Below are 25,828 nucleotides of genomic sequence, written 5' to 3' on the forward strand. Positions count from 1 at the left end.
GGTCAGTGTTCTTTGTCAGATTAGAGTTATGTAACGCATCACATTTCCCTTTTTGCTTTGACTTCCCGGAAGCTCAGAGCTAAATGTTGTTTAGTTGCTAAGTTTGTCGACTCTTTTGTGACCCCACGTATTGTAGCCCGTCAGGCTCCTCTGTCCTTGGGATTTCCTAGGCAAGAATACTGGAGTGAGTTGCCATTTCCTTCTCCACAGAGCCAAATGTAATGATCAGCCTTATAATTGTCAGTCCTGATGACCTCCCCTTCTCTTAACTGTCTTCAATTTTCTTGTTTTATTATTTTGTGCGTGTGTGTATGTGCTTTCTAATTCTAAACTGCTCCAGTTCTCTTGTGAAAGTAGGCAAGTCTGCTTCTGGAACTTATTTGGTGGAAAGTTATGAATAAAAAATGATCCCCAAAGCAGGAGTGCATGTGGGACTCCTTGAAATTTGAGGGTGGGACAAAACGATTCAAAGACATTATGCAGACGGTGACAGCAACTCCCTATGAAGCAGGTGAGAAAACCTGTTCCACCTCCTCATCTCAGCTCAAGCTGAGGTGCCGCCTACTGTCTCCTTGCTGGGAGGAGAGACATCACCGTTCACCTAGAGAGTCTTGTTTCTATTTAGCTTATGAGACAACAGGCTTGAGGACAACTCAGGCAAACTGTTGTTACATAGGTATCCGTGGCCGCAGAAACACCCAGCTCTAGATTCCTGTGTGGATTCTGTCGCTGGTTAGAGAAAGTCACTGAACTTCTCTGGGTTTTAAATGGCCTCTTCATCAGTAAGGTGGCAGGCGAAAAGGGTGACATGGAATTAGGTATTCATCCAGCCTCTAGATGAGGGATGGTTTTTACACTTAAAAACCAGAGAAGCTGAACTTGCCTGGTGGTTCAGTGGTTGCGACTCTACGCATCCAGTGCAGGGGGCCCGGGTTTGATCCCTGGGTGGAGAGCTAAGATCCCAGGTGCCCCGTGACACGACCCAAAAAACAAAAACCCAGAGAAGTTACAGAGGAAGAAATGTTACAAGGAAGTGTATTAAAATATCAGCATTTGTATGCTAGAAAAATAAATACAACTACTAACAAAAAAGGACAAAGGAACAATTTTAATAATAAAGAAAATGCAGAATAAGCCAACAATACAAATCTATTTATTTTAATCAAGGAAATAAAAACAATTTCTTTTAATTGCACAATGCTAGTGGCAATATAGTGAAACTGTCTCACCAGTGCTCACAGGAGAAATTAATCTGACCCTTTAAAAAGCCATTTGGAGGATTGTGTGTGGGGTTTTTACAGTATTTATAACTTTGGCCCAGAAATTGTATTTCTGGGACTTTGTGCTATGCAAATAATCCGCAAAATGGGAAAAACTCCTTGTAGAACAAGGTCCATGGTGAGGCTGTTTGTATTATTTAACATGAAATCAATATAAATATCTGATAGCATAGATAACACAAAAGGGAAAAGGACATTTTAAAAATGCTTCTGATGACTGTAGAACATGGCAAATACTTGGTAAAGACAGATATAAAATATATAGGCATATATTTATGTGTCTACAGTGGCAGTTTTATTTTTATATATGAGAGTTCAAGAGTATAAGAAAATGCAGTAGTGGTTGTGTTAGAGTAGCCAGAAAACTTTTCTTGAACCTCTGTTTTTCAAGAACATAGTTTTATTACTTAATGAAAAACATACACAGCTTTTTACTTTAAAGGAACATACAAGAAAACAAAGAGGTGGGTTAGATATGTATTTCCCAGGTTTTTCAATCCAGATCAATGAAATTAAGGGAAAAAACAGGGATGGAGCCTAAGAGAAAATTACTGTATTTAGCTTGTCAGGTTAATGATACTAAAAATAAATATTATCTATTACCAATGTAATTTAATAATTAACAATTTAATGAAGGGAAAGTCATTTTTAAAATCTTACTGGAGGAAAAGGTCATTTTAATATCAAAATGGTAGGATGGATAACTTTTGCTATCACGTCCTTATTTCCTCCATTGGCTGAGGACCTGTGGACCCCTGATGGCCGGCTCTAGGGTCAGATTCGGAACCCTTCTCCTGAGATAAGGCAGGCCCGGGCTCTGACCACCCCCGGCCTCAGGGTTAGTGGGCCCCCCAGCAGCAACTGCCACTTTTCCAGAATTTTAGAGGGTGTGCTGGTACTTCATTGGGAACTTTAGTTGGCAGTTGTTCATACCTGTGATCGATAAAAACTAAGGCCTCCTGTTTTTGAATACTGAGCCTCCTGATGAGGGACCCCTGGTGATGATGGATCACCATGCTCTCGAAGACAAATCGTGGAGTTCAGCTCGCCTCCTCTATGTATTCGTACACAGACAATGGGATAAAAATCTGCCCCCCCCCCGCCCCGCCTAATGTTAATATCCTCACACTTTTTTCCGTGGGACCTGGAAAAAAGGGAGCCTCGCAGAAAAACAGTATGGTCTCTACCATCCCCACACCTGCTCAGGGAAACTTAGGGAAGGGTGCCTGGGAGCCCTGTTCCCTCTGAGCGCCTGGGGGTTCATGGCCGAGGACCAGCCGATGGATGGAAGGGCGGGCACTCATCGTGCCTTCCCAAGAGACACAGGCCTTCCCTGAAGGGGTCTGGATTTACCTTCTCCATAAATCTACCCGTGCCCTCCTCATGAAGTCAGGGATTCTTGAACAGGAATGAAACACCAGGGGAGCTTTTCGGAAGCCCGAGAGTCTAAGGTCAGGAGTGGGATCTGGGATTTTAACAATATACCTGCAGGAGATTGCAGTGCCTACAGACTCGAGAACAGCCAGGTAAAGGTCTTGGTGCATGTTCAGATGGGTCTGGTAGGTGTGTGAGTGAGGCCACAGTGAGGACCTTTTATTTATTCATTTAATAATGTAACTGAGCATTTGCTCCATCTCAACCTGGTGGACCCCCACCTCCGAGGTGCTCTCTGACCGGGGAGGCCGCCCTACTGCAATCCTCCTGGAAAGGGAAGAGCCACTTCTGATGATCTGTTTTGTAAGCCCAGGGCTGTAAGGTGGGGTCCATCTCCAACCACTCACAGTTCTGGAATGCTCCCCAGGGAGGTGTGAATCAGCCTGCCCTCCTCTCCCCAGGCCTACAGCCAGGCAGCGAGTGTGTTTGTGCGGGCAGACACGTCTGGGTGTGGTGTGTCACTCATCCTTTTTTCTGGCTGTCAAAGGTGCAGATAATTAATAAGAAGCTGGATCTTAGCAACGTCCAGTCCAAGTGTGGCTCAAAGGATAATATCAAACACGTGCCAGGAGGCGGCAGTGTGAGTACCGTCACACTTTCCAGCTGTGGTTCCGGGTTTGAGAAGTGGCATGAGTGTTTGTACTTGCGAGACATTGCATAGAATAAACCATGCTCAGGTGCAGAGTCTACCAGGTCCCCAAGTAAATGCAGCCCAGACGCCCCTCACCCACAGGTCCAGGAGGGGTGCCCTGTTGCATGGGCAGATCGAGTGACTGGTCCTCTGACCCTTTCCTGGAAGCGGGGTCCTCCCAGCCCCATTGTCGCGCCCGGTCACGGGGAGCCCCACAGCCCATGTGAGTTAGAGCTGAAGGTGGTGGCACCTGAGACTGGGCTCTGACACCACCTCCTCCATCACCTGGGTAGGTTCACTTTAAGGGGCTCCACTGGGAACAGCTGGGCCACACCAAGGTCTTTACAGTCCTGCCTCGGGACAAGCAGAGGCCGCCAGGTTCTGCTCCCGTTTGTCTTCTGCAGGTCTGCGAGGGATGAGCTGATTCGTAAGCCTCTTGGCTCTTGTTGGAAAACAGTTCCACCCCTGGCGGAAGCTCCAGATGCGAAAGAACCCAACAGAAGTACAGGGAGCGGCCCGCAGCTGAGGGGGGACAGAAATGCTGCTTGGAGCCCTTTGACATTTGGCTGCCTCCAGGTGTCCCTGGGGACTCCCTGCGGCCCCACTGGATGCATCCCTGAGATTTGGGGCTGGCATCCTCATTCTTGCCTGCCCACTTGATCAGCTCTGGCGGGATCTTCCAAGTGACCAAACTAGGTGCAGATTCGGCATCCTGAGGCTCGGCCCCCCTTCTCCACAGCCCTCTTGCTCCGCCAGCCTCTCTTGGTCCGCCATAGGCAAATGTTGAAACACTCTGGGGAGCAGGAGATTCAAGCCCCTTTGACGTCCACCCCTCGGGAAAAGGATGGCTTGTGAGAGCAGGCATCTGGTCCCCAGCTGGCAGCGCTGGGGAGAGGGTGGTTTATAGGACAGTGGAAGCCCTGGGGGGTGTGCTTTGTCCAGAAAGTACCCAGCCTCTACCCATACATCATCCACATCCAGACCTGAGGGTTTATTCTTGCAATGTGCTGCTGCCTCCCGCCCTGGGCACCCGGGGCGGGCTCTGCGAGTGGCCCCGGGAGTGGTGGGCACTCACCCCGAGGCTGCTGCATGGTGCTTCACTAACGCTTCCCTCACCAGTGTCTGCTCAGTGTCCCCCCTGCCCAGTGCCCCCCGTCCCTGCTCTCCTGTCCCACTGCCACCTTGTCTTCTACCAAGAGAAGGGGTGGGGCCCACCTGCACCCGCTGCCAGCCTGACCACGGGCTCTGGGTGACATTGCTGTTTTAGCTTTGACTCCTGGCTTCCCTGCCGAAAGCGGGCTTCAGCCAGAGCAGGAAAGACATGTGTTTTCCGGTTTAACTCGTGTCTGGTCGGCTGATGGGAGGTTGTGCTGCTGGGGCTGGAGGCGTGGGGTCCAGCGGCCGCAGTCAGCAGACCGCAGTTTCCAGCGGAAGCTTGGGGGAGGGGGTACATGCCAGCTGCTGGGAGGGCAGTGCCTAAGACCTCGAGGGACTTCCCCAGGAGAACCTCCCGTCTGTCCTGCACTCTGTGGGCCGGCGGACTAGCCTGGGACCCGGCAGAGAGCCACAAGATGTTGGCTCGTGACCGCTGCAGTAGGAGCTGCCATAGCTCTTCTTCTGGTGAAAGGTGGCTGAGGGTGATAAGTCCCTGCGCAATGTCAGCCTCAAGCGCTTGGGGGGCTGTGGGCCCCTGGCCTGGCAGGGAGCCCCTCCTCAGCTTGGATGTAACTCCCCAGCAGGCAGGCCCTGCTCCTTCCCGCGGTTCTCCCTGCCTCCTTATTGACTCCCGGCTTCACTCCGGAGCCTGGCTTCCTCCCTCCCCAGCCTCAACCGCCTGAGCCCTCCCTGTCGTGGCTCCCCCGCCCTCCCCCATTTCTCTCCCCTCCCCTTCCCTCCCCCTCCATCATGCCTTCCCCCTTTCCTCCCGGCCAATCCAGGCTCTCCCTTCTACACAGCGCCACCCTCCTCCTCCGCAACTGATTACGCCTTCACCCCCCCCAACCCCCCCCACCAAACTGAGGCTGAAAAGAGGAGAGGGAAGCCTCGCACACACCAGCCTTTGCTATCTTGCTCCTGCGAGGAAAGGGGCTAGTTTCCACAGCTCCCTGTCTCCCCAACTCCAGCACCCCACCTGGAGCGCAGGCTCAGAACCCCTCATTAACCCACCCACCCCCACAGGCGCGGGCTCCCCGCACCTCCCTCCCCACACCTAGGCACACAGGCCGCGTCCCCTGGTCAGCCTCCATCAACTCTGCCAGTAATCGACAAATGCCAACATGATTTTGATTAACGTAATTTGGGGTTATTCCAGATGATTTAGACCTAAGTAAAAACTCCTCTTTGATGTGCTTGTTAAACCCATTCTCGGGCACGAGGCCATTCCTCTCTCCAGGTAACTCCAGGGCGGGGAGCAGGAGCCCACTGGCTCAGTGGTGATTGGCCTGTGTCCTCAGGTGACCTCACACAAGGGACGTGTCACCCCGTGACCATCAGGGGCCCCAACAGTCATGGTTTTGTGCAGACTTCCTCAAGGAGACCCCCTCTGCTGAAGCTGGGTCCCTGTGGGGGTGTCTCCTCCAGGCGGCTGGGGGGTGGCTGTGTGGCTGGGCCACATGCTGGACCCTCAGGCCGGCTCTGAGCCCTGGGGCCCTTAGGCCTCCCCGCGTGCGTCTGCTGAGTCTCCTTGAGACACTAAACCCGTGATTCCTGCTGTGCCGCCTGACTGTCCTGCTCGTGTTGCTTTGCTCTTTTCGGTAAAGAGCCTAACTGTCCAGGACGCTGTGTGCCCAGGCGCAGCTTGGCGCTTCACCCTTCCCGGGTCGCCGAAGTGCTCTTCCCCGCTCGCTGACCATCGTTGTTCTGCTCTGGGGTGCCTGGGGTTCGTGAAGCTTCTCCTGGGAGAAGGTGCTCCTAACCACCCCACCCCGCCCTCTGCTCTCAGAGGCCCAGCAGACACGGCTATCTTGCTTTGCCAAGATTTTTCAGCTGCCGCACACACGGACCCCTTCTTTCTTTCTGTCGTCACTGAATGCGATCTGTCGATTTCATGTCAGGAAAGATAATGACCTTTTCACGTGTGTTTGCCAAACCAGTGCCCAATGGAGCGGTAGCCCTGTATTTCTCTGAGGGTCCTTGTCCTATGGGATCGAAGGCACTCCGTTTATTTCACTCCCAGGGCAGGCTTGGCAGAATTCCAACACATTTTCCCTTCCATGCTAGTTCCTCGTGGCAGACCGGAAATGCTGTCCGAGCAGGGCCTGCTGATTTTCATTGTTTCACTCCCAGCAAAATCAATCCTGTTTTACTCTCTCTCGTTCTCTCTCCCCTCCAGGTGCAAATAGTCTACAAACCAGTGGATCTGAGTAAGGTGACCTCCAAGTGTGGCTCATTAGGCAACATCCATCATAAGCCAGGTAGCTCTTGTAGAAGGCAAGACGGGGCGGGGTGGTCAGGGGGTGGGGCCGGCCGGGGCGGGGCCTTCTCCGGAAGTGGCTGGGAAGGATGGATGGGATGGGCCATCAAGGAGAGTGTTGGGGGTGGAGCTTGCTGGGGCCTGGGAGGTGTGGCTCTGTGTGTAGCTCTGGAGCGGGACCAGGATGCCCAAGACAAAGTAAGAAGAGAGGGCAGATGCTGAGCTAAACTCTGACCCGCGGCCCTCCAAGCGGGCTGCGCACAAGGCCTCTGAAGCTGGGGAAGAACCTGATCTGGCTCCCGAAGACTGGCTCTGTGGATTTGGTCCCCAGTTTGGTCCTCAGCCAAGAGGAGGGACATTTCACCCACTGCTCCAGCTACAACATTGGACTCCTGGGTCTTGGCCATGTCCCCGCTGAAATGATAGTGTGGAACTCTCCATGCGCACCCTTCCCCTCTCCATCTCATGCCCTGCAGAAATTGGTGCTGCCTGTAGGTCTTCCTGCAACAGTGCAAACGTTCTGTACCTGTCCTGTTCACTGTGGTAGCCACTCCCCATATGCGGCTGTTGAGCATTTGAAATGTGGCCGGTGCAGTTGAGGAAATGAACCAATTTTATGTAATGAAACTTGAGAAATTCCATGGCGGTCCAAAGGTTAGGTCTTGGCACTTTCACTGCCGGTCCCAGGTTCATTCCCTGATCCGGGAGCTAAGATCCCACAAGCCGTGTGGTGTGGCCAAAAAAATTAAATTAAAATTTAAAAATAAATAAAATTTAAGTAGCCACTGGCTACCATCTTGGAGAGCCCAGATCTAGATTCTAACTCCTGCCTGAGAGTCCAGAGCAGGGCTTCTCCATTAGGTCCTCTCCGGGGCTTGAACCATTACATTACTGCAGGAAGAGAGATGGTCAGAAGTGCAGTCTAGAATGTCATTATTTTCTGTCTTGGACATTTGGGGGGAGTTGAGTCTCTCTGCCTCTCCTGGGGCCACCATCCCATCACACTGTGGAGCAATTTTGTTGAGTGGCTTTATCCTTCCAAAGAAAGTAATGCGGTTCATCTCTTCCTCAGGTCATGTCTCCCACACTTGGACAAGGCATCAAGTGTCTGAGGAGGGAGAGAATGTCAGGGCCCTTCCCTGTGAAAGGTGCACTTTGCCCTTCAGTTTAATTCCGAGGTCTTACAGGATGTTGGCATAGAAGGCTCCACTCCTTGGAAGCCTACCAGTTTAGAATTCAGAATCATTTCTCTTGAACTGAGCTGTCCTTTACCTTTGCACTAAGGCAGAAGGGTTTGCTGAGTAGATATTTGATGTACACCCTGATTAGTGAGATAAAAAGAAAAAAATGAAGATGAAGCAAATTGTTTTCAAGCCCTTTGGTAGGACCTACTTGTTCCAAACCACACTCTAAATAAAAGCTGGTCTTAGCTCCTCCTCAAGGTCAGCGTCTGCATGCGGTCACTGGCTTAGCCCTCACTCAAGGCTCGGCGCCCTTTGTGTGTTGTGTTCCAGGAGGTGGCCAAGTGGAAGTAAAATCTGAAAAGCTGGACTTCAAGGATAGAGTCCAGTCGAAGATTGGGTCCCTGGATAACATCACACACGTCCCTGGCGGAGGGAATAAAAAGGTAAAGGGGCGGGGCAGAGGCTGTAACAAAGTCCAGTGTCTCAGCAGGAGAGCAGAGGGTCCTGTGCTGACTGGCTTGATGTGGATTCTCAGCTCCTTGCGGGGATCCACCTGGGCTGCCCTTTGCCGTCCTTGGGAGCTTTAACAGCCGTGATGCCACAGGCCCCCCACCTTGGAGATTCTGACTAGTTTGTCTCAGGAGCCATCTAGGTGCCTGGAGTGGAGCTTTTAAAGCCCCCAGGTGACTCTTCAGTGCAGGTAAAGGTGAGAGCTACTGCCCTCGGCCCTGTGGTTGGCCAGCACCCCCAAAAGGAATTAGCCATTGCCAAAGCCAGCCTCAGTCACCAAGAGCCAGTCATGGGAACATGACCTAATTTTCTAAATAGGTCACCAGGCAGTTAGAGCCAAACAGTGATGCTGGAATCCAGGTTTCAACAAAGCCTCTGCAGGTGTCCATGAGGAGGCCACTGGACCGAGAACCTGGGTGTTCCCCATGGTTTCTAGAAGCCCTGGGTCTGGATGTCTGTGTGCAGTGGGGCCTGGGGAACCCCAGTGCCTCCCTCTGGGCTCATCACTGAATTCTGTTGTGTGGCGGCACTTTTTCTTTTCATAAATTCAGCGAAATGCCCTCTGGGGTTTCCTGCCCACGCCTGCCCTGAAGTTCTGCAGGTGGTTCGTGTTCCAGTCTTCAGTGCCTCCCAGCAGCTGACTGAGGAGGACGGAGAGAGAAGGGCCATCCCAGCACAGAAACCAAGACCAGCCCAGCGGTGGGGTGCAAAGGGCCCCACTAGTCGAAGTGGCAGCTGGGCCAAGCTTGGCGGGAGCTGGGGTCCCCATGCAGTCAGCCCCCTCCCCCCATCCTGCCCACCACCTCCTCCTCCTCTGGTCTGGACCGACAGACACACCCCCCCTTTGCGGTGAAAGCCTGCCTGCGTGGTTTCTGAGCGGCACTTGCTGCACTGTGTGTGCCTAAAGCAGCGGTTGGCACTGATGACCAGTAATGGAGTCCCGCGAAGGCTGAAGGGAGGCTGGGGTCCTGGTTCCCCACAGGTCTCCCTGACCATCACGCTTTTACATACAGGGTGCCTGGGTCTCCATCAGAAGTGAGACCCAGGGAAATGAGAGGGATTTTTTGCAAAAGGGAGCTTGTCTCCATTGCTGCCCCGCCCTGTTTAACACAGGACCTCCCTGCCCTGGGGAGCTTAATGAAACTGCCGTCCCACCCGGGAGAGTCTGACTGATTATATATGGAATGAGTGGGTAGGTCTGGGTGTTGGTGATTCCGGGTGAAGGAAGGCCTCTACCCCTGACTCTGGAAGCTTCTCTTTATGGGGGAAAGCTCTGGGCTTGACTCTGCTTGGAGGCGTGACCCCCGGAAGCTCTGCAAGCCCTCTCAGCCTTAGGTTCTTCTTCAGCAAAACAGATGGAAATACCCCCGTCCCGGAGACCAGGGTGAGGCAGGGTCCAGGAGGGTGCCTGGAGCTCTGTAGTCATCAAAAAACACGAGTTAGATGCAAATCCAGGTCTTGACTTCTGTTTTCACTCATCTCTGTGATGCCTCAGAAAGGGAGGGCCCTGCCCACTGCCCGGAAGACACTGTCCTGGTCCCAGAGGGTTTCCTCGTGTTCAGCCCCATTTCCCTCTGTGATGAGCAACACTGCTAAGAAGCAGTGGAGTGCAGGAACCCCGCCACCCGAGCTCCTTCAGCTTGGGGAGTTTGGGGACGTTCCCAGGAGGCTGTCACATTTTTCTTAAGAACATAAACGTACTTCAAAATGGTCTTTCAGTTACAGTAATAAGGAAGAGTCCTTTTTTTCAAAGCAGTCACCCAAAATAAGCATATAGCTTAGATGGGAGCCTGATTTTTCTTTATATTCAAATACCCCTACAATAGGGGCTCTTTTCTTGGGATCCGGGGACTTCTGAACTTGTGGGAAGTTGTCATATGTGTATGAGAGCAGGCAGGCAGGTGTACACATCTTCCTGGTCTCACCAGATGCTCATGAAGGTCTTGGGTTTGTGCTAAGTCATGTCTGACTCTTCATGACTCTATGGACCGTAGCCCACCAGGCTTTCTTGTCCGTGGGATTTTCCAGGCAAGAATACTGGGGTGGGTTCCCGTGCCCTCCTCCAGGGGATCTTTCTGATCTAGGGATCGAACCTGTGTCTCTCAAGTCTCCTGCATTGGCAGGCAGACCCTTTATCACTAGCGCCACCTGGGAAGCCCCCAAGGAGGTCCTAAGACCCCAAAAATGTTGAGGAGTACTGTGTCCATCACTTCAGAGCTCATCAGGAGAGAATAACTATGTACTGCTTGGCATCTCCAGCGAAACTGTCTGCTTCTGAGCTTTCCAGGTATCCTTTGGAGCTAAGACCTCCGGGTCAAGGATGCTCTACTTACTTTTTTTCTTTATTTTTAAATTGAAGTCTAGCTGATTTAGAGTGTTGTTTAGTTTCATGTGTAGAGCAGTGATTTAGTTATACATACCTACATAGATTCTTTTTTGGATTCTTTTCCTTTATAGGTTGTTGCAAAGTATTAAGTATCGTTAGTTCCCTGTGCTAGACAATAGGTTCTTGTTGCTTATCTGTTTTATATGTAGTAGGGTATATGTTAATCCTAACCTTCTGATTTATCCCTCTTCCCCTTTTCCCTTTGGTAACCATAAGTTTGTTTTCTGTCTGTGAGTCTCTTTCTGTTTTGGAAATAAGTTCATTTGTATCTTTTTTTTTTTTGCAATATCATTTATTTATGGTGTTGTGCCAATCTATGCTGTATAGCAAAATGACTCAGTTATATACATACATCCTTTTTTTTTTGGTATTCCTTTCCATTACGGTTTATCGCAGGAAGCTGGGTAGAATTCCCTATGCCATACAGAAGGACCTTCTTGTCTATCCATTCTATACATCCTAGTTTGCATCTGCTAATCCCAAACTCCCAATCCATCCCTCCCCCACACCCTCTTGGTAACCACAAGTCTGATCTCTGTCTGTGAGTCTGTTTCTGTCTGTGAGTCTGTTTCTGTTTTATAGATGCGTTTATTTGTAGCATGTTTTAGATTCCATATACAAATGATATATAGTGTTTGTCTCTTTCTGACTTCACTTGGAATGATAATCTCTAGTTGCATCCCTGTTGCTGCAAATGGCAATATTTCATTCTTTTTGGGGCTGAATTCCATTCTCACATCTTCTTTATTCGTCAATGGACAGTGAGGTGGTTCCCACATTTCGGCGACTGTGAATAGTGCTGCTGCGGCCATAGGACTGCTGGATCGTATGGCAACTCTTCCCTGAAGACTTTTTGTTGATGGCCGTTATCACTGGAGTGAGGCGATGCCGCGTGTGGTTTTTGACTTGCATTTCTCTAATAATTAGCGATGTTGAGCAACTTTTCGCGTGCTTTTGGCCATCCTTGTCTTCTTTAGAGAAATGTCTTTTTAGATCACCTGCCTAAGTTCTGACTGAGTTGTTCGCTTTTTTGATAATGAGTTGTATGAGCTGTGAGTATATTTCAGAACAATGCGCTGCTTTGATCAGGGCTCCGTTGCATCATGTTTTCTGGTACGCCTGCCGGCGCTGCCCACAGCAGCTGCCACCTCTAGGGTTCATCCGTCACTGGCAAAGGGGAGGAATGTGTTCAGCTCAAAGCTGGATGGCTGGGGATCTGGGCCCCTCCCTGTATCTCCTGCAGCCTCTCTTTCCACACTTTCATCTGCAGTCTGGCAAAGTGCATGTGCACATCCACGCGAAATGCACATGCCTTTTGACCTACTAGCAATCCCACTTCTAGGAGACACAGTACATATGTGAAATGATGTGAGTACAAGGTTATTCAGCATTTTTCACACAGCATTGTCTGTGAGAGCAAAGGTTGGAACAGCCTAAATATCTACCCGCAGGGGAGTAGATACATTTTGGTATATTTGCTGCCATGGGAAAGCACACAGCCTCAACAAGCAGTGCAACGCAAGGTAGAGTGCAAAGCATGTGGATACTGGTGCCATATGTAGTATGTACCTGTGTATGTATATGTATTTATACATATATGCCTGTATGTACATGTATATGTATTTTTTCTCACACGTACATGTTTGCATGTGTGGGCTATTCCTAGAAGGGCACACAAAAAACCCACAACGGTCTCTGCTTCTGGAGAGGGGGCCTGGGGGGCTGGCTGGCAGGTGACTAGCATGGTGCAGCTTAGTTGTTGGGAAGCCATGAAGCCGTCGGCGCCACCATGGCTCCCTCCCTCCCAAGGCCAGCGGGCGGTCACCCGGCCCAGCTCTCCTCCTTAGCCTGCCTGCTCTTCTCTTACAGATCGAAACCCACAAGCTGACCTTCCGCGAGAACGCCAAAGCCAAGACCGACCATGGGGCGGAGATCGTGTACAAGTCACCCGTGGTGTCGGGGGACACGTCCCCCCGGCACCTCAGCAACGTGTCCTCCACCGGCAGCATCGACATGGTGGACTCGCCGCAGCTCGCCACCCTCGCTGACGAGGTGTCTGCCTCCCTGGCCAAGCAGGGTTTGTGATCAGGCCCCGGGGCGGTCAATAATCGTGGAGAGAAGAGAGTGGGAGAGTGTGGGAAAAAAAAGAATAATGCTCTGGCCCTTCGCCCTCTGCCCTCCCCCAGCTGCTCCTCACAGATCGGTTCATCGGTTAATCACTAACCTGCTTGTCGCTCAGCTCTGGCTCGGGGCTTCCAAATCAGTGACCGGAACAGAGCCAAGTTCAGCTTTCCAAATTGATGGGTGGGCCAGTCCTAATAAAGTATTTTTAAAAACACTCCAAAAGAGGGTCCACCCAGAATTTCCTTGGGCAGTTACTTTGATTCTTTTTTTTTCCCCTCTGAGTGGAAGAGGGAGAAGGGAGGCTCTGCAAGCTGCTTCCGGGGACTCTCCAGGCCTGGGGGGGTGCCCCATTCTGGGGGTGTCCCCGAGGCAGCAGTGGCAACAAGGGGCTTGAAACTTGGCACTTCGGTGGAGCCACAGGCGCACGAGGCGCCTTTGGAGCAGGACGGGGTGGGCGGGGCGGGCAGGGGGCGGGGCGGGAAGCGGAAGGGGCCTTGGGGGCGGGGCCTGTGAGGGGCGGGGACGCTGGGGCCTGCCTGGAGGGCCGCGGGCAGGGCACAGCCTCCGCCGCCCGCCGCAGCCTCGGACCAAGCGGCGTCCGGTTCTTGGGGCTCGGGGTCGGCGGAGGCCTACCCTCTGCGGGGAGAAGGGACGGGGCAGAAGAAAGGTGATGGGAAGGACGTCGTGTGGGTCACCTCCTTGGAAAAGACCACCGAGCGCTGGCCTCTTCCTCGCTTCTCGCAGGGTGGGTGGGGGCTCCTGAGCTGAGGGGCTTCCCTCCGCCCCCTGGAACCCCCCGTTTTGTTGAGTTCTGAAGGTGGGAACTGCAGCCGCGTTTTTGGCCACCTCACAGATCTGGAACTTAGGGCTAACCAGTTCTCTTTGTAAGGACTTGTGCCTCTTGGGAGCACCTGCCTGTTTCCAAGCCTGGGCCTCCGGTCCTAAACCTCTCCTCCTTCCCACGGCCATGCAGCCCTGCGTCTGCCCCCACCACGCCTGTGTGTCTGCCGTGCGGAGCCTGGTCACTGCCTGTCCCCTCACTACGTCACGCTGTCCCGAGTTCCCCGCCCCACCACCCACCCCTTCTCGGTAATGGACATTGTTCTGATGGGGCGACACCTGCTTTATACCAAGGGGGAAGTCAAGGAGGGCGAGGTCCGGACACCAGGAACCTCCATCTGTCTGAGTTATAGGCATCCAGCTGTGTCCCTCACGAAGGCCCCCACGACCTTACTCAGTTCCCTGCCCCCACCGCCATCACAGTCGCAAGCCAGGGTGGGGTTCGCAGTGACCCTGGATGTCCATGCCTTGTCTGGGCCCGATCCCCGTCCAGTGCCGAGCTGGCAGCAGGCTGGCCGTCCCGGATGCCTGCCATGGCCCTGGGGCAGGCGGGCAAGGCCCCGAGGGCAGGACCACGCCCCCGTTGTCCCCCACTTCTGCCCCAGCTTGTGACTGCCAGCCTCTTGGAGCCCAGCCGCTGCTCGACCCCAAGTCTGTGTCATCAGCCCTCCGCACCCCGTAAAGGGAAACGTGCCCCCTCGGAACTGGTTCTTCCCCGCCCTGTCCCAGCGGGAAGCAGGGTGGTCTGTCCTGGAGCAGCTGAACATATACATAGATGTCGCCCTCCCCTCCCCGTCCACACCCTGTCGCCTTGTAGTCTGATTTGTCTGTTTATGCTTGGATTCACCAGAGTGACTATGATAGTGAAAAGAAAAAAAAAAAAAAAAGGACGCATGTATCTTGAAATGCTTGTAAAGAGGTTTCTAACCCGCCCTCGTGGGAGTCCTAGGTGTCTCTCACCCCACAGCGGGGACTCAGATCCAGAAGGCCCATGTGGCTCTCCCAGTTGATGAAAGATTTCCATCAGCATCGGGGACCCAACAGAGACCAGCTCCTGACACTGGGGAACCCTCGGCTGTGAACACCTGAAGCCCAGGAGAGGACAGCAGCTCCAGTCCCCCCTCCCTGACCCGGGGCTCCCTTCTGTCAGGCAGAGGGCACGTGTCTTGCGGTGAAGATGGCCCCAGAGAAGCCCCATTGCAGCCCCGAGAGAGGGTTGGACAGTTCCCCGCATCACGAGTGCCTACTGGGGCAAGATCTGCAGCCCACCCCTCAGCTCCAAGCTCTCCCTCAGGAAGGATGGTCCAGCTGCCCACCCAGGGCCCCTACGGTCCCTGGGATGAACGACCAGCCCCAGGGGGCCCCAGCTTCCTGATGTGGTAACAAGTCAGAATACACTTGCCGACCCTCTCCTGCCATGGGGACAAGGGAAGCAGCCTTTGTCAAAATCTGCTGTTTAAAGGAAATCTCAGCCTCGGTCCAGGCCTGCCACTTGTGGTGTGGGAACAGTCAAAGGCAAGCCTGTGGGGCTGGGAGGGTCGGAGTCCAGGGCCGCTGCTCCATTTGCAATCAGAGCATTCCATGCTAGGCATCACATGGGCCCCAGCGTCCCCCCCCCCTCGAGCCTCTCCTCGGTCCTGAGTCCCAGCTGGTCTTGGAAGGGTTCTGGAGGAGGAAACATGGTGTAAAGATATGAGAGATGTGGCCCCTCCTTCCTGCCACCGATTTTGGCCACATTCCTTGCACCCCTCCTTGCAGTCTCGTGTCTGGCTTTCCAAGTACTTCCTTCCCAGAGGGCTCTGGAATCGCCTGTGTTGGGATCAGCCTGAAGATCGTGGTTTAGGTGATCAGGTCAAGTTGCTGGCAGGGAGTCTGCGAAGGGATGCTGGCTTGTAACCTTAAATGAGGACAATCCCCCCAGAGCCGGCACACCCCTACCCCCATTTCCTCCGGAGTCGGTGTCCCTCTTCCACCTGGTCCCCTCAAGCTCTCCACTCACTTTATCAATAATTCCATTTAAATTGACTTCAGTGGTGAGACGTATCCTGTTTGCGATTGCTTATTGTATTCGAGGGGGGAGGGGGGAGGAACCTGTAAGATAGTTAAACCACTGGGCAAAGGGGTGCAGTAGTCCAAAGCCTAGTAACCCTTTTCTTCGTGATTTCAACCACGGGTGCCAGAAGTCCCTTGGGATTTCACCTTTCCACTGACAGGTGCCACAGGCTGCCAGCTAGTTCTCCTTCCCGGGGTTGGGGTTTGTGGAGGACTTGAGATATGGTTGCTCTGTCCTGCTGCCCTTTTGCAGGGTCCCAAGCCCACAATCCTGCCTCCCAAAGCTGCTTTGAGGCATCCTTTCCTCAAAATTATTGGCATCTCCGTGTCACCTTTCCCACCAGCTCCAGACACACAGTCTGTACTTCTAAGAGTTGCTAAGATCTCGTCACCCTTTGATCTCTGTCCTCCGAGGACAGCAGAGAGAGGCAGGGATGAGGGCAGAGGTGGAGGTCATCAGCTTGTCCTCTCTACAGAAGTGTGGCTTCAAGAGATTTCTGGTTTCGGTTTTGAAAAGGGTTTACCCTGGGCACCGACACTGTCTCACCTCCTACGGGACTGAGCCCCGTGAATCTGCAGTGTGGGGCAGGACAATTTCTGGCACTTGCAAGTCCCATGATTTCTTTGTTAATTTTGAGGGTGGGGGGAGGGACATGAAACCATCTTAGCTTAGCTTCCTGTCTGTGAATGTCCATATCGTGTATTGTGTGTTTTAACAAATGATTTACACTGACTGTTGCTGTAAAAGTGAATTTGGAAAATAAAGTTATTACTCTGATTAAATATGGCCTTTGTGTATGGATTTAAAGGACCAGAAAACGATGTTACAATTTCTAAGTTCCTTCCCAGCCTTTGGGAACTTAGCTCAGGAAATGACAATACTGTTGAAACCTGGATATGAGGCTTTACCAGCTGGCTCTGGGGCCCTGAAGGTGAAAGGACTCTCAGGCTTGTTCATTTCATTGATTTTCTCATTCTGGTGCTGGCAAACCATCCTGGTCCAACACAAAGGGCAATAAATACCCGTGTGGCTCAGTTCACAAGGCTCAGCCTGTGGAAGACCCAAACCACTATATTCAGACCTGAAAAGGCAAGGGTAGCTCTGCAAGGTCTCTTGATCCCTGGAAATGAGCGGAGAGGCCTGGGGCTGAAGCAGGACACTGACTGGGCCAGTCAGCAGAATGAGGGGCTCTGGTTCCTTCCAGGATCAGAGCTGCTCTCCTCTGAGCCTCATCTCAGATGGAGAGTGCTAGATCTCAATTAGGGATCCCAAATAGCCCCCTAGTGAGGCTACAGAGGAAGAAAAGCAGAGCAGAACCCATCGTATTAATTATTGTTCTTTAGTGATTATGTCAAGGTCATAGTGCTCAGGCCTTTGATTTTTTCACAGTTTCAAAACGAATTATCACTTTTCTCAGCTTTTCCTGACATGCTTTAGCCACTGTAGACAGAAGCAGATCTTAACTGCTAACTACAGAAGCAGCAACAGGGCAGCCAAAGAGAAATGCTGCTTCAGAACTGGGGTTAAAAAAAAAAAAAATATATATATATATATATATATATATATATAAAAAACATTCAGGCAGCTCACTGGCTGTGTCAACCTGATTGCTATGAAAAGGGAAAAAGGAAGCAGCGAGAGAACCAGGCCCGCCCACTTACTCATCTTCTACAAAGAAAATCAAAACTTTTCTTCTTTCCTCAGAAGAAAGCTGCTGAGAACCAGCTCAGGCTCTGTGCAAAGTATATTAAATCCTCAGTGATCTCAAGCCCAGCGGTCAAAAGTGAGATGTGAAATCTCCACTAGAGAGCAATTTATTTCCTTATAACAATTTTATTATTTCTGGCTGTGCTGGGCCTTCGTTGCTGCGCACAGGCTTCCTGCAGTGGCTTCTCTTGCTGCAGAGTGCTGGCTCCAGGGTGCTGCTCAGGCTCCAGTAGTTGTGGTGCATGGGCTGAGTTGCCACTTGGCATGTGGAATCTTCCCGGATCAAGAATGAACCCATGTCTCCTGCCTCGGCAGGTGGATTCTTTGTCACTGAGCCACCTGGGAATCCTAGAGAGCAATTTAGAACAGATTTAAAAAGAAAAAAAAAAAAAAAAAAAAAAGCCACACTGCCAGCTGGCCTCACTAGAGGTAGGTAGAACATTAAAGCTCGAGTATAGAAATGAACAGCCTGCGCACCACAATGGAGACCCAGCGCAGCCAAAAAAAAAAACTTAAAAAGGCAACGGGTCAATTACTTACATCCAACCACCACCACCTTTCCTCCTGACATCTCTTACCCCCTACACCCATGAAAACCCACATCCCCCTCTGGTGACTGTCAGAGGAGCCCGCCTGTGCCCAGAAGATGGCATGGAGTCTTCCCAAGGTTCGGTGCCAGTCAGAGCAACTTCCCCAGCAGGGCAGGTCCTTACCACCACCATTACCATGTCCAGTGACAAGAAAGGCCTGGCATACTACGTTCTGTAACTTTTTTTATTATTTTTTTCAATTTTTCCTTCCTTTTTTTTTTTTTTTAAGCACTAGTCTGTGCTTTGCGAACAGAATCAAGACATTAACAAAGATCAGCTTCTCTGAAGAAAAGCATTTCTATAGAACAAAGACAGCTACATGTTTCGCTGCCAATACACAGCTCAAAGCAGGAAAAGAAAATATTTACAAAATACAAGGTTTTTTTTTCCATTTTTGATTTTGTTTTTTTTTTTTTACAATGCTAAAAGGGTTATTCAGAATTTTCAACCTTATAAATAGAAGAAGCACTTTATGCATAGGGATATGGTGCATTATTGTTTTTTTAAAGAAACAATGACAAACCCTTTAACTTGCAAACAGAATCAAAAAAAACAAATCACTAATGTTGAAAATTGTGAAAAAACCCCAACATTAAGCAGTTTGTCTACTATTTTTATACGATTACAAAATGGCGCCAAAAAAAAAAAGTCCTTATTGCCCCCCTTTTGGTGATGTGATCATAAATGAGACAGGCACACGGTTAAAACGGGGGGTGACGGGGAGTGACAGGAACCACAGCAAGGACCAGACAGTGTTCCACAGGCAAAGGAGCTCGAGAGAGGAAAGGCGGACAGACACTGACAAGGAACCGGACTGGCAGAGGAGGGAGATACGACCAAATGACTCCGAATGACCCCATCAGTGAAAACAATTACAGAGGGGCGATGGCTGCTCATTTTCCAGCCTCCCTAGGGTCAGAGGAGCGGGAAGACCCTGCACCTTCACAGACCAGGGTAAGTGGGAAAAGCGTTCCAAGGGGAAGGACCACATGTGTGGGTGTGCGTCTGGTGTGGGGGAGCAGATGAGGGGACTGGGAAGGATGGGGATCCGAGCAGCTGCAGCCAGGTTACTGCAGTTAAGGAGTCAAGACAGGGATGACTGAATGCAGAGGAAACCCTGGTAGGTCTCCAAGATCTGGGGGACAAGGGGAGGCCATTCTGTCAGCTGAGGGCTGAGTGGGAACAGCTGGCAGGGCCGGTCAAGAGGCTCTGGTTGGGGTGCTCCAGCACAGTCGACCAAGGGGACCCAGCTGGGGGGGCCAGAGCTGAGCCAAGCCACAGAGGGGCAGGCCAGCGAGAGCCCAGAGCACACTGCTCTCCCCAACCCTCACCTCAGGGGGGGACACTGAGCTGGAGAGTCCCTTCCCCTCTGCCCACCTGGCTGTCCCACCCTGCCCACTGGGGCGAAGAGGAGGGGTGACCATCCGACATGGCTAAGTCCAGTGATTCAACAGTGCAGAGGAGGTGCCAGGCTCAGGCCAGCAGGCTCTTATCCTGAACTTCTGTTTGCCAACTGGAGGAAGTGCTCAGGCATTGACAAGAAAACATGGAAACCAAAACAGAACAAAAATCAAAACAAGAAAAAGAAATACCAAAGTAGAATCTAAATTCCTTAAATTCACTAAAAACTGTGAAAATTTTCGGCATATGATGTTTGAATATCAAACGCAGAGATTTCTGAAGCTTTAATGCCAATAGTTAGTGAGTCTGTTTCGATTCTCATATCCCACTCATCTGTGAGTTGGACGCTGAGCTGTGACTGTGGCCGTCAGATGCCGACTCTTGAGGGGAATGACAGGAGGCGAGGTGGGCGCCGCCTCTGTCTCCCGGCCAGTCTTGCTGCCCGAGGTGCGCCGAGTGCAGCGGGACGCCCGCTCCTGTGCATCCAGTTGGTCCTCACTCTCCGCCTGGGGGCTGTACGCCAGGGGGAAGGTCCTCCGCTCCCATGGCTGGACGGACTGTGGGCAGAGAAGACGCCATGGTGAGGCCCAGCCCCAGGTCTGTGGGCTCTGGGGCAGGCTTGGGGAGGGTTCTCAGAGTGGGCACCCTTGTAACCAAGGGCCAGTGTTCCATGGCACCTTCAGAAGGTCAACTTCAAGTCCAGTCCCTTGTCCCCTTCAAACTGGGGATGGAGGGGGTGGTCCATAAATTCAAAGTCCACCTTGAGCAGGTGCCATCCCTCCACCTGCCCCACCTGCCGCCCCCGAGCGCACAGAAGGCGCCGCTGCTCACCTGCTCGTCCAGCCCCAGCTCCGGGGTGGAACAGCGTGTGTCCTCGCTGGCCAGGTGTCGGAGGGGGTCCCGAGCCACGGGAGTGAGGGGGGCCGAGTGCAGCTCTGGGCTAATAGGGCTCCTGGGGGACTGCCCATGGGAGAACTCCGACAAGGAGTGACTGCTGCTGACGTCTGGGGAGGCGGGCTGGGGGGTGGAGGGGTTGGCACTGCCCAGTTGGGGTGTTGTCCGTCCATCTGATGACCGGTAAGACCTGTACCCCAAGAAGAGCAATCTGAGTGCCTGGTGACAGGGTTTCTTGTACATTCATTTTTGGGGTAAAAATGAAGCCAAAAAAGGTGGCATGTCATGCCAGGCATGACAAAAGCCTCCTGACCAGCAGAGCTGAGGCAGACGGACACCAGCAGTTCGCTCCTTGGAACCACAAACCCTCGCTTCCCCCGTCACTGTGCACAGAGGTAGGCACACACTACGGGCAAAAAGCAAAAACAAGAGCCCTAAACCCTTCTGCCTGAGCGCCCTGAGGGCTGCTCACTGTGACATTAAAGGAGGGAGGGCAGGACAGTTCTCCCGAGCCAAGCAGGACCACAGAGCTGTGCACGCCCCACTGTCCGCAGAAGGTGGGCTGGTTCGGAGGCCGCCAATGCTCCTCCAATCCCATCACCACACGCTCCGATCGGCCTCCAACCTCCCAGATGGCCTACTCCTAGAGTTGGGACCACCAGAGTTTGTCATAGCTGGACAGCAACCACTCAGCGAGGACCCAGCCTTTGACTTATTGGTCCCAACAAACACCAAGCAACTTGTGCATTCTCCACCACTGCCAGTGAGGGATACAAAGAGCAACTAAGTGACAACCCACGGACACAGCTTGGGCCCGAGCTCCCCGCCGACCCTCCCTGCACAGGCCCTGGGGACCTGCACCACCCCCCATCACCTGCTGCCTCGCCGCTGAGGTGGCACGCTCGTGGTCCACAGCCACCGAGCCCTCTCCATCTCCTCACATTTGGCATGCAGGGCGGCGAAGGCTGCGTCAGACAGGTCCTCGATCTGCAAAAGAGCACCTTTGTTGACCCCCTCTTTCTGCCAGGAAGTCATGTTTAAGTGGGGATAGATCAGTTCTAGAAGCAGCACACCACTGCCCCCCAGCCCTGAGCCCGCGTACTAGGCTCTTCCTGGTAAGGGCAAGAATACAACGAAGCCTGCACTGGACACCCACAGGTCTTGAAGTATCTGCTGTGTGTGCACTCAAGAGGACCAAACATGCCATTACCTCCTCGTTCTCCTCGTCAGGACTCCCCTTCAGAGACCGAAGATCAACCTCCCGCCAGCTGCAAGATGAAGAAGGCAGAATTGTGAGAATGCAGGCAGTCGGGCCAGAAAAGTTGGGACATGTGCGAGGGAACGAGTGGTTACCACCTGCTCTCACTGGGCCTTCTCAGCCCTGGGGGACTCTTTTCATCAGACGCCTCACACCCGAAGCCCACAAGGGCCAGAAACAGGGAAAGCGGGCTGAGGGTGGGAGCAGAGCTGGGGGACCGACAAACTCAAGCAGAAGAACCTGCTTAAAGGGGACCAATGCTACTCAGCACCAACTGGTTGCTACCACATGGGGATGCATAGACAGGGTTGCCCAAATGTTTGATTGGTCAACAAACGCTAAAAATAAAGATTCCTATGTGGAATCTTGCTTTGATGCTGACAACAAATTCAGTATTTTAAAACACATTTGTATGCATCAAACAAAACATGTCTATAGCCAGTTTGTGGCCTGTGGTCTGGCTGACACACATATAATGAAGAAAATTATATATAGAAATAATTTCACTCTGATCCCTTCTCTTAATGACAAAAGCCAAGGCTAGGCCCCACAACTCAGCGACTAAGGGACAGGGAAATGGCAGTAACAGGGGGACCAAAGAGCAGAGCTGGTCGTGCAGGGCTTCTACCTGGGGGTAAGGATTTCCTTGTACTGGAGCTTCTCTACACGGGTGGTTGCAGCGACAGACATTGGGATGACAATGTTGTTAATATCGAAGGAGCTCTCTCCCCTTCTCCTCCTTACTGGCTGCTGTAAGACAAAGGCAAGTTTAAAAGGGAGGAACAATTCTACATACATCAAATCCTAAACCTGAGATTTAAGACAGGATCACCAATAACCAGGCATCTGGGTCCCTGGGGAGCACCCAAGCAGGGATGACAGCAACTGCCTGCACTGTGGGGATGGTCTCCCACCAGCAATGAGCTTAGGAGAAATAGCAGGTGGGGCCTGAGGAGGACCTTCCCTTCACAAGTCTCACTGGCCACCCTCTTTATTCATGTGCTCACATGAAAGGAGACCTCTACTCAGTTTCACAGAGGGTATCCTGGCGCCTTGAGACAACTGCCACAGTTTAGACTCCTCCATACATCTTTAACAACACCCCCCAAAACCTCCTGTTTCCCCCTTTTCTCTCTATGACACAGACCCATGGTGGAAAAAGCATGCTTAAGCCTAGAGGTAACTCTCTGGACTAAAAAGATGAACTCTTCCATCCTGAAAGATGCCCCATGGGAGGCTGAGCTCAGTGGATCTGCTAACCTTGGTTACCATGAAAGCACTTCCTTCTCGCAGATCTGAACTCTCCAGCTAAATCTGTGCCCACCATCTGCTGAACCCTTATGTGATTTCCCCTTTCTGGCTACTATTCTTAGGGAAAGAGCTGAGAGCGTTCTAGCTGTATCAAAGGAGAGGAATGGAGGGAAATGGATGAAGAGGCCTTGGCTGTAGAGCTCACACTCCTGGAGAAAGGAGATTCGCTCCTACAGGAAGTTCAAATCAAACTCCTGGGAAAGAACACTTAGTTAAGGATCCAATATTAGGGAGCAGGGGCGGGGCCTTCAACAGCAGCTGGGAGACCAGAGGAGGAATTGAGCAGGGAGCCAAGGGGCACGGTTTCTTAGATGGAGGGGCAAGTCTGAGGGCTGCCTGTGCCCAGATAGCAAACACCCTGCCCTGAAACAGAGACTGGCAACTGAGCTGTGAGAGGCCAGAGGCAAACAGTGGATGACAAAGTGCTGCCATGGCAACAACACAGCTGCCAGCACCTCAGAGGCTGCGCTCAACCCAAAGCACCAGCACGGCCAGCCCAGACCCAAAGCACCAGTGCGGCCAGCCCAGAGGGAGGGGTCAGTAAGGGGCATTCAGACCCAAAGCACCAGAGTGGCCAGCCCAGAGGGAGGGGTCAGTAAGGGGTGTTCAGACCCAAACAACAAGTGTGGCCAGCCCAGAGGGAAGGGGTCAGTGAAGGGGGGTGGGGGAAGAGGCTGTTTCCCTCCATTTCCTGTTCCTGGAAGGGGGTCCATGACCAATCCATCCGATCATTTCAAGACCTTCTCAGAGAATGCTGAGAGGCAGTATTCTCTGGGCCAGGATCTTAGCAGCTGCCACCTGTGATTTCGGGTTATCACAATGTCTTTTTCACCTCGGTTTCCTCTGCTATCAATGAGAATGGACTGTCACTGACTTCACGAATTCAGGGTAACTGGCTGACCAGAACAGCTGAAGGGACTTGTGAGCCCTGCCTGGCTGAGTTTCAGTGGATTCACAACCACAGGCCTCTGCCACATGTCTGCTGAACTCACACACCCCACTGTAGGAAGTGTACAGAACCCAAAGGACCCTCAATAGACAGCTTTCCCTGGACTGTGGTCAAGAACAAGTGTGGAACTGCTGGCAGCAGCAGGTATGTATTTTCCCTGAATCTCCTTGGGCCTGCTGTCAGCAACTTCAAGGCAGGGAGACAGGAGTGGGCTGTGGGGTTCAACAGCCCCAACCCCCACCCCACATGCAGATGGCCCAATTCCAGGAGACACTGACTCGGTCTAACCTATGTTCTCTCCTGTTTAGGACCAGAGGTGGAGGGTAGGTGATGAGAATGAGAAGTGGTTTCCAAACCTGGCTGCCAGACGGTGAGGTGCAAGATGATGTTTAAAAGAGAAAAAATAGGTTCAGGGCCCCATCTCTTCTAACTATCAAATCAGAATATCCAGGGAGTCCAAGAAGAAGAAAAAAAGACCACAGAGGTGATTCTGCTGCACCCGTCGGCTCATGCAGCTTCTGCAGCAAGCATGAGCACACAGCCCATCCCCCTCCCCCCTACTCCTCTCCAGGGTCCTGTAGCTCCTCACCTTAACTATCTGGCCTATCACTCTTCCTGCTATTAAATAAATCCAGATTCTTCGAAAAAAACTGGCAACAAGAGCTCAAGGGTCAGCACAGTGGTATGTACAAAATTGATGCTCATTAGATAGTAAGTAAAAATTTCAAGTGATTCAGGCCTAAGTTTACATTTTCCAGGCATGAGAAAGCGGCATGTGAAAAATCACTTAAGTTTCACCAAGTCTTGGATCTGAGAAAAGACTTCCATCACAATTAGTCTCTGTAAAATCCTTTGTTTTTCTGAGATCCCTGCTAAAGGATACCTGGGCTTACCGCAGAGACTACACTGCTATGGAGACAAAACCTGTGGGTGTGGGAGGGGATGAAGGGGGGAGGAACAAGGTCATCTGGGAAAGACTGATTTTTAAGAGCAAAGACAGAACGACATGAATTCCCACCTGATCGCAGAGCCTAGTGAGCACATTCTGTTGGCTTTGAAGTTTCTTCATGTAAGCTCTGAAGGGGCATCAGAGCCCCTGCCTAAGTCACCTTCGCTGTGCCCCAATCCAGGCTCACTCTGTGCTGCATGACCCAAAACAGCTGACTCTGTGGCCAGACCGCTGGGTTGGAATCCGAACTGTAACCCTGACAGGTCTCCTCACCTTATGCTATTCACTTAGCCTTGGAAAGCCTCAGTTTTCCTGCCAACAAAATGGGAATCTTCTACACCACCTGCACCTTAACGGGTGTTACAGGTTGAACGCGGTAACACACCATGTACCTAGCACAGACACAGCAAACATTTACAGCAGCAGCGTTCTATTATTATCACCTCCATTATTATCAGGATGATTACTAAATAAAAGACCCTTTTGGTGGGTACAAAGCAGCTTGCAGGTATATGTGTTCAAGGAGGCACATTCTGAGGAATGAAAACATTAAAGTATTAATGTGACTGTGTGTGTGGGATGGTCGTGCAAACTGCTTTCGGGGTGGAGAGTGGTAGGTACTACAAAAGCTGATCAGGAGCCAGAGAGCCGGCCACTGTGAGCGCATGTGTCAGCCCTGCCAGTGTGGCCTGCTGGATCTGTAACTCTGCTCTGCACACCTAAAAAACAGGCTCCACATCAACCTTCCCTTCCAAGCACTCAGTGTTTATTCCCAGCATTCCAGCTCCACTCCCCAGGAGACTAAAAACAAGGAAATCAAACTTCTCTAAGGCCCACAAACCCCTCTTTTGCATCCCTCCTCTCATGTTTATTTCTCAGGCCAAAGGAGTTAAGAGTCATGGTACTGAGGAGTTC

General features: G+C 51.9%; 2 protein-coding genes across 25 annotated transcripts in view; one reads left to right on the forward strand and one right to left on the reverse strand.

The window, feature by feature from the left end:
• MAPT (microtubule associated protein tau) overlaps window positions 1–16,636 on the forward strand; it is a 122,715-nt gene extending 106,079 nt beyond the window's left edge. For 14 of the 18 annotated variants that reach the window (XM_027974371.3, XM_027974373.3, XM_027974377.3 and 11 more), the window contains 4 exons: window positions 3,202–3,294; window positions 6,677–6,758; window positions 8,272–8,384; window positions 12,707–16,636. In XM_027974371.3, the coding sequence (XP_027830172.1) occupies window positions 3,202–3,294; window positions 6,677–6,758; window positions 8,272–8,384; window positions 12,707–12,922 (504 nt within the window). In that variant the 3' untranslated portion in view covers window positions 12,923–16,636. The remainder of the gene's footprint in view (window positions 1–3,201; window positions 3,295–6,676; window positions 6,759–8,271; window positions 8,385–12,706) is intronic. The other 4 variants (XM_027974385.3, XM_042256130.2, XM_027974386.3 and 1 more) reach the window with 1 other exon arrangement.
• A 1,681-nt stretch (window positions 16,637–18,317) lies between these two features.
• Window positions 18,318–25,828, reverse strand: part of KANSL1 (KAT8 regulatory NSL complex subunit 1) — a 167,743-nt gene continuing 160,232 nt past the window's right edge. For all 7 annotated transcript variants that reach the window (XM_060395746.1, XM_060395743.1, XM_060395745.1 and 4 more), the window contains 5 exons: window positions 22,333–22,454; window positions 21,657–21,714; window positions 21,321–21,433; window positions 20,384–20,636; window positions 18,318–20,109 (listed from right to left, as the gene is read on the reverse strand). In XM_060395746.1, the coding sequence (XP_060251729.1) occupies window positions 19,882–20,109; window positions 20,384–20,636; window positions 21,321–21,433; window positions 21,657–21,714; window positions 22,333–22,454 (774 nt within the window). In that variant the 3' untranslated portion in view covers window positions 18,318–19,881. The remainder of the gene's footprint in view (window positions 20,110–20,383; window positions 20,637–21,320; window positions 21,434–21,656; window positions 21,715–22,332; window positions 22,455–25,828) is intronic.

Source organism: Ovis aries, chromosome 11 (genome assembly GCF_016772045.2).
Source record: "Ovis aries strain OAR_USU_Benz2616 breed Rambouillet chromosome 11, ARS-UI_Ramb_v3.0, whole genome shotgun sequence".
NCBI classification, from domain to species: domain Eukaryota; kingdom Metazoa; phylum Chordata; class Mammalia; order Artiodactyla; family Bovidae; genus Ovis; species Ovis aries.